Genomic DNA, 8,710 nt, shown 5'->3' on the forward strand with positions numbered 1-8,710 from the left:
CCTGGCTCTGCTGGCCCAACCCACCAGGAGATGCTTTATTTAAACAGTTCCAAGTAAGGGAGACCAGCTGCCCCTGAACCCCAGAACAACCAGCTGAATCAGTTCTCACAGGAGCTGCAGCTCAGAGACTGGGTAAGTCAACAATCCCCAAAGCTGGGAAAGGAGGGACAGTGACGGGGCAGCACCTCAGGGAGAGGTGAGCTGAAGTTAGTGCTTAGGAGATGTGGCACACTCTGGGGACAGGAAGAAAAAGGAAATGGGACCCCAGAGTGGCAGCAGAAGGGCCTGTGGGTTGACACACTACAGAGTGTGTCATAGCCGAGACCAGATCAGGGAGTAGTTACTTCTCTTCTTTTCTTACAGGAAACATGGTTCCAAAATTGTTCACTTCCCAAATTTGTCTGCTTCTTCTGTTGGGGCTTATGGGTGTGGAGGGCTCACTCCATGCCAGACCCCCAGAGTTTACAAGGGCTCAGTGGTTTGCCATCCAGCACATCAATATGAATCCCCCTTCATGCAACATTGCAATGCGGGTAATTAACAAGTATCAACGGTGTTGCGAAAAGCAAAATACTTTTCTTCGTACAACTTTTGCAAATGTAGTTAATGTTTGTCGTAACCCAAGTATACCCTGCCTTCATAACAGAACTCTCCAAAATTGTCATCGTAGTAGCGTCCAGGTGCCTTTACTCCAGTGTAAACACATAAATAGAGGTGCACAGAATGTTTCAACCTGCGAGTATGCAGACATGCAAGGACAGAGTTCCTATGTAGTTGCATGTGAAAACAGAGATCCACGGGATCCTCCACAGTATCCAGTGGTTCCAGTACTCCTGGATGGAATCATCTAAGCTCCTGTATCAGCACTCCTCATCATCACTCATCTGCCAACCTCCTCAATCATAGCCAAGATCCCATCCCTCTATGTACCCTGGGTATCAGCATCTGTCCTCTTCAGTCTCCATACCCCTTCAGGTTTCCTGAACTGAAGTGCCTTGTGAACCTCCAACAAGCTGCTGTGCAAATTCATCTGGAAATGTCTGTGTGTCTCCGTCGGCCGCTCTGCTGTCGTTTAGCCAAACTCTGCTCTAGGGATATGGGTTTTTCATGAATCTCTCACACTTAATATCTGACCAAATTCCTTAATTCCCCCATCATCCTCCATGTGATACCTGATTCCAGGCCTGCCTTAAAAAAAATCCAATTGAGTCAACTTAGCATTGGTCTCCCTCGCCTTGGTATCTCCTCTAAGGAATTTTCCATCCACTGGCCCCTCCCCTAACACCAACCTGTAACTTGTGTACAGATCTCCACTTGTTTTAGCTGTATTCCAGAATTGAGACCAATTTGATACTGAGGTCCCATTTGATGCTTTATGGTCCAACTATGGTTTTTATTGACATGATTTCTATACCAAGAAAAAAAGAGCTGCAGTGAATAAGCTGAAAATGCACATGTTTCATTATGATTTATGAATGATAAATTTTGATAGAATTGAATGTTATGGTAGAAAACAAAAAAAAGTAGAAAGAGTCAAGAATGCTATAAATATAGTGAAACCAAGATAAAAACAAGTTTAGAGTCAGAGATACTTCTTTTAAATGAGCACATCAAATCTCCAGCTATCAGCAATTGTACTGCAGGTGGAACCAGGGTTTGAGTCAAATGTGCAATGAGATAAATTGTGCAGACAGCAATAGGGACAGATTGTAATACTGCCTGGAGGAGAGGTAGCCATCATTCCCAAAACTCCCATGTCCTGGAGATAGGGAGCCGCTGGTCACATGGGAAGGGGAAGGGGAATGAGGAGGACGGGGAAGTGGGAGCACTCATGAAGCTGAGTTGCCTCCTGTCCATTTTGCCCTCCATAGTTGTCCCCAGTGGTGAGTCAAAGGGTTCATTCAACACCTGTCAGGTAGGGCACAGCCTCGAGAATTAGGGATTTGTAGACCCAGAGAGAGAAGAAATGGATAATGAGAGCCCTTGCCCTGGCCTCCATTACAAGGCTTCATTCACTCAGAAATCCATGAGAAACAAGAAGGGGAAGCCCTTTCTTGCAAGCTGTGGACAGGTGCAGCACTCAGGTGATTGTGCCGGGGACAGAGTGGGTCCTTTTGAAAGGCCTGACTCACAATACAACAGAGATACGATGCCATCAGATCTGCACCTTGGTCCTTCAGTCTGAGATTTCTGACTTCTATATTTCTGCTCCCCTTCCAGACCCTCAGAAACAGCAATTTCCATTCCTCAGATGACTCCATGTCAGTAATAGTGACTCTCGTTGGCACCAGACAGCAACTGTATTGAAGTCTCTCCTCGGGAGAAGCCATTGAGATCTTGCTTCTCCAAGGTGGGGCTGTGAACTTAAAAGTTTGCACAGAGACACTGGGTTTGGGAAATCTCAGTGCTCAACAGAATCCACTGTCTCTAGGTAAAATAGGACATGTCAGGAAGTGAGTGCAGTCTTCCCAACCCTCAAAGTAGCAGAAGGAGAAGGTGGCACACCAAAAGCTGGAGCCACGCCTCCTGTGAAGAAAGATGGTGTGGACCTTCTTTGTTTCAGGTACCAGATCACAAGTGTCTTCTCAGTCAGGGATGCCTCATATCTAAAACCATAGGACGGAGGGATCAGTCCCCACAAGCCCCCACACCCTCTCCACCTTGTGACTTCATCCTCTCTCCTGTCATCCATTCCTTCGCTCATTCATTCATCCAGCAGACATCTACTGAGTAGATACCTTGCTCCAGGCACAGTTTGAGGGAGTGTTGATGCAACACACACCAAGACAGGTCACTGCTCTTTTGGGGCCACATTATACAAGGATAAAAATAAACATACAAAATTGTTCTAAGCATGCAAAATTTTGCTAAGTGTCAGGAGGAAAAATACACAGCATAGTACACTGAAAATTACACAGAGCAGCACGATATAGAGGTTCTGTGTGTGCCACAGACGTCACAGGGCAGAGTGTCACCAGGAAAGACCCATCTCAGAGAATGAAATCTGAACAGGAGGAAAAGCAGCCAGTCATACAGACACCAGGTGGAGAATCATCCCAGCAAATAGAAAGACAGTTCAAAAGTCCTGACAAATATCAAAGCTGTAAGTAGACTTTTGGTTCTGTGTTTACAAGAAGTTGATTAAAACATCTGAAAGAGAATGGCTACAATTACTTGCATCTTTTTATATATTTATTACTTAATGTAATAAAACATTTTTAATTTTAAAAAATGGTCCTGAATGGATAGAGTTTCGGCATGTTAGAAGCACAAAAGGTGTTTGGTCGGGACAAGATCATCATAGCCAGGAGTATTAATGATAGGAGTTAATGAGGTTCAGACCCTTCATGCCTGTGAAGACGGAAGAATAAAGTACGTTCCTCATGGGGAACAAATCAAGCATGTTACATACAAGAATAATGTTGCCTAAAGATCAGTCCAGCTGCTGTGCAGAACTCAACTATTTGGGAGACAAGAGTGGAAGCAAGGCCCCAGTGAAGGACCACAGGTTGAGGGAGAGGGAAACAAGAGTCTTCCAATCTCAGGGAATCGCATCATCATCCTATCATGGTGCAGCCCCATGTTATTCCCCTCCCTGTTGCCATGACCTCTCTCCAGCCCCTCCATGCCTTTTACATCATCTTCCCGCCGTCCCCATGCTGAGGACAGCACTGAGGTCAGAGGCAGCTTCCCTCTCCCAGGGAGTGAGACAATTCAAACAAGAGCAAGGAGGATTCTATGCTTGACCGTCAGGAAGCCCTGGCTGGAGTCACTACCCCTTCTGCAGTAGACATCCAAGATTTTCTCATTGCCCTGGACCCAAGGCCAGCACCACAGAGACTACCATTAGAGAAGTTAAGTGGTCACATCAGCATGTTCCAAAGACATGACCCTTAGAGTCCACTTCTCTTCCTTGAACCTCCCATGTCTGATTTTATAAAATTCTCTTAATATCAAATCTCCAGAAAGTCTTGCAGGAGTAAATGCAGTTAATTGTTCTGTAAGCTGGCAGGGAGGGTCTCCAGGGATTGTAAGAATTTAACCAACCTGAGCAATCAGCCTGTTATACAAGTTTGCTGGTGGGAACCAGCTCCTGGCATAACCCAGCAACTTACAGACAAACCGGCATGAACTTTCCTCATTACCGTGCTAAAGTCTCCACTCAGTCAGGAGCCTCATTACCATAACATGTGAACTATGTGCTGGCAGAATCACTCACTGTGTCTGGGCAACGGGGACTCCTCCTCTATATGTGATGATACACCCTCTCTCTGCCCTCTCCATCACCCCATAGAATGTTCTTGTCACTTTCCCTCAGGAAGACGGTGCTTTGGAGAATCCTCCCAGTGGCCTTCTTACTTGAACCAAGTCACAAAACTTTTATTTATCAAAACGTATGTTCTCATAGAGAGTCTTTGTTACTCGCCAGGGAAACAAACCCTGGTTTTCTCAGCTACCAGCTCTAATGCATTCTGTAAAGTCCAGCACAGAAGGAAGGTTAATTCACAATGCTATTGTTTTCATTTTGTTTTACTTTTTAATAATTGGGACCATATCAGGACAGATGTCTTTAGGTGGGGGTTGAATGGAAGGTCAAGGAGACAAATCATCAACTTGGAAGGATACCCTTGCAGAGATTATGACTACACTTGGGATTCATGAATATGAGACCTCACCAGTAGAGTAGCCTGCAATGTTCAAAGATATCAGAGTAGATCAAGCAATTGTAATGAAAAAAAAAAACAGGCTTTGTCTTTCAAGATGTCCGTGAATTGACTTTCCAAAAGGGGAAGAAGGCCCCATTTTCAGGGCAGAAGACAGAAGAGGAGAGAGGTTTAGGCTAAACATTGTAATCAGTTTTGCCTGATAATGACTTTTGGTTTCTTTCTTGGTTCTTATTTATTTATTTAATTATTTATCTATTTATTTATTTATTTTCCCAGGCTGGAGTGCAGTGGTGTAATTTCGGCTCACTGCAGCCTCCATCTCCCAGGTTAAAGTGATTCTCCTGCCTCCGCCTCCCGAGTAGCTGGGACTACAGGCATGCACCGCTAAGCCCAGATAATTTTTGTATTATTAGTAGAGACGGGGTTTCACCATGTTGGCCAGGCTGGTCTCAAACTCCTGACCTCAGGTGATCCGTCCTACTCGGCCTCTCAAGTTGCTAGGATTACAGACTTGAGCCATCACACCCAGCCTCTTAGTTCATTTTTAGAGATGAGGTCTCCCTATGCGGCCCAGGATGGACTTGAAGTTGTGGGCTCAAGCAATGTTTTTGCCTTAAACATCCCAGTAGTTGGGTCTATAAATACACAACACTGAGCCCAGCTGATACTCACATCTTATGTGCTATGTTTCCACTTTGATTACTTAAGGAAGTGAGGCAATTAGTAGGGATAGAAGCATAGAAATTCTGTCCATATTCCTATTTCCTATTACCTATGAAAAACAGCCTTGTTTCTGAACTAAAACTTGATTTTCGTTATAAATATTTTTCTTTATTAATATGCATGTAGAATTATGACAGACTTGTCACTTTTGTCTCACGTCTGATCTACAATGATTTCAAACGAAGATCAATTGACTCCTTCAAAATTTTCATTGTTTGAAAGATAACATGGATGTAAAACTGGGGGATGTGAGAGAATTTAGCATATAGGGCCAGCCAGGTTACCCAAATGAAGGTCTGGAAAACTGAGTACGTTACATGCTTATCACACATCCCCACTGATTTAGAAAATATGACTCTATTAGTCAGGATCGTCAAGAGAAACATAGCAGATGTATGTAGAAAGAGACAGATAGAAATATAGATACAGAAGGATTTATCATGAGAAATTGGCTCAGCCAGTTATGCAGTCGGTGAAGTCCCACAGTGTGCTTTCCGCAAGCTGGCAGACCCAAAAATGCCAGTGGTATAATTCGGTTCAAGTCCTAATGCCTGAAAAACATGGGAGCCGATGACATAGATGTCAACCCAAGTGTGGGAACGATGACACAAGATATCCTAACTTTGGAAGTGAGGCAAGAAAAATGGTGAATTCCTCCTTTCTCCACTTTTCATTCTAATCTGGCCCTCAACAGATTGGATGAGCCCCATCCACACTGGCAATGCAACCTACCTTACTTAATCAACCAATTCAACTGCTAGTCTTATGGAAACACCCTCACAGACACACCCAAAAATAATGTTAATCTGGGCACCCACAGGTGCAGGCAACTTGAAATATAAAATTCACCATCATGATGACCTATGGTTTCCCAGGTGCACCAGAGACGTTACCAAAATGGCACCATCAACCAGAACCCACATACATTCACCAGGTTAGTGCACTTCTCAATTCACCAGAGATCGATTTTCTTCTGTGACATCACGTTCACCTGGAGTGGGGCCAAGAAACAGGCCACAGTTAATCATCAGAAAGAAAGGATTCTTTATATGCCTTTTTACAAATGAGAGAAAAATTTGCCAAAATCCTTTGGTAATAAGCAGTTATCTCAAAGGCAAAGAGACTCAAAATGAAAATGAAAAAAAGTCAGTTACCCGTCCCACTGTCTATGTTTTTCCTCCACATATACAAATAGGTATTAAGTTCACCCTTTCTGGTATTAAGCACTAGAGTCTAACCCAATAACTCTGAATCTGCATGCACAGATGTTACCAGATTTTTCATTACAGAAAATGACAGAGACGTTCTTCCACTACAGTTGATATTTTATAGTGACAACTTTTACTTCCCCAGGATTCCTTGGTTAAGTGACACACACGTGCAACTGGAAGGATTTACTGTTTTCACCCACAGCTCCCACACTTCACAGATGTGCAGGAGCTTCAGTACAGCAGTTCCTAGGAACACGGATAGTACATGCGTGACTTGTTAACCACAATGCAATAGCAAATGTATGGGGTTCGGTGTTGGTCTTTCATTCGGAATATACAGTTCAGAATTGTTTAAAATAGTAAAATTAGAAACAAATAATATATCCTGCTGAACTGGTTAAATTGGATTGTGTATCTTTACAATGAATTTTATGAAGCATTTTTTAAATCCAAAAAAGTACAGTTAATCTCTTGCTACTGGCATGGAATATTACCAGAATATATTGTTAATGAGAAAGAAGAATGGGGTAGGCCACTGGGATAATCTACCCAGGCTCCTATAACAAAATACCACAAATGAGTCGCTGAAACAACAGAAATGTCTTTCTCCCAGTCGAGGAAACATCAGCTCTTCTCCATACTCACACTCACACTTCTGACCACCAGAGGTGGGAGGGTGCTTTCTTCCAGCAACCGATTCCAGTTGGGTATCCTACAATTCAATTCGATTGTGACACTAACTGGAATGCAGACCCCACAGATTAAGGGCTCCATCCCATAAGACTAGCAGTCTCTAGTAGCAGATCATTATCTGTGCCTTTGACCGATAAGCTACAGTTTGGAGGATCCCGTGACCTCCTCTTCAGTTTGATCATTTGCTAGAATGGCTCACAGAGCCCAGGGAAACACTTTACTTAGGTTTACACATCTATCATAAAGGCCATACTAAAGGCACAGAGAGGGAGATAATGGGGCAAGGCTTGGAAGGGTCCTAAGTGCAGGATCTTCTGTCCCTGTGGAGTTGGGGTGTGCCACCCTCCCAGCACAGGGATGTGTTCTTGTGTACTGTGTCGATCTGTTCTCACACTGCTATAAAGAACTAGCTGGGGCTGATGGTGGCTCATGCCTGTAATCCCAGTACCATGGGACAAAACCCTGATTTCTAGTTCTAATGCCTTTACTTTGGGGAGTAAGGAAAAGAAACAAGCATACTGTCTTATTGCAAACACCACAGAGGGGATAGTACAGTAACAGATAGTACACTAACACCTTGAGGTTTAAGACTGATCGTCCTTATGAAGATTTCTTTTTCCTTTTGCAATGTTTTATGCTACATGTTTCATTATTTTGTGCACACACACACAAATTACCACATTAAATTTCCCCTACAAACCAGTGTATGTGTTGTTGTATTTTACAGATTATGAAACAGAGGCATAGAGAGGATGAGTAACCGTCCAATTCCTTTCTTTTCTTTTCTTTTCTTTTCTTTTTGAGAAGGAAGTCTTGCCCTGTATCCCAGGCTGGAGGGCAGTGGCGTGATATTGGCTCACTGCAGCCTCTGACTCCCGGGTTCAAGCAATCCTCCTACCTCAGCCTCCTGAATAGCTGGGGTTACAGGTGCACATCACCATGCCTGGCTAATTTTTGTATTTTTGGTAGAGATGGGTTTTCGCCATGTCGGCAGGCTGGTCTCAAATTCCTCGCCTGAAGTGATCCCTCCGCCTCTACCTTCCAAAATACTGGGATTACAGGTATGAGTCACCGCACCTGGCAGCGGACAACTCTTACAGTAAGAGTCTCAAATGGAAAAAGTCAGAGCTGGCCGGGCGCGGTGGCTCACGCCTGTAATCCCAGCACTTTGGGAGGCTGAGGCGGGCAGATTATGAGGTCAGGAGATAAAAACCATCCTGGCTAACACGGTGAAACCCCGTTCCTACTAAAAATACAGAAAATTAGCTGGGCATGGTGGCGGGCACCTGTGGTCCCAGCTACTCGGGAGGCTGAGGCAGGAGAATGGTGTGAACCTGGGAGGTGGAGCTTGAAGTGAGCCAAGATGGCACCACTGCACTTCAGCCTGGCGACAGAGCAAGACTCCGTCTCAAAAAA

General features: G+C 44.1%; 1 protein-coding gene across 1 annotated transcript; it reads left to right on the top strand.

The window, feature by feature from the left end:
• The first annotated feature begins 368 nt into the window (after positions 1 to 368).
• Positions 369 to 944, top strand: LOC105536740 (eosinophil cationic protein-like). Its single transcript, XM_011976205.1, has one exon. The coding sequence runs from the start codon at positions 369 to 371 to the stop codon at positions 849 to 851; it is 483 nt and encodes a 160-aa protein (XP_011831595.1). The 3' UTR covers positions 852 to 944.
• The last annotated feature ends 7,766 nt before the right edge of the window (positions 945 to 8,710 follow it).

This window comes from Mandrillus leucophaeus, unplaced genomic scaffold, assembly GCF_000951045.1.
Source record: "Mandrillus leucophaeus isolate KB7577 unplaced genomic scaffold, Mleu.le_1.0 Scaffold163, whole genome shotgun sequence".
Lineage (NCBI taxonomy): Eukaryota > Metazoa > Chordata > Mammalia > Primates > Cercopithecidae > Mandrillus > Mandrillus leucophaeus.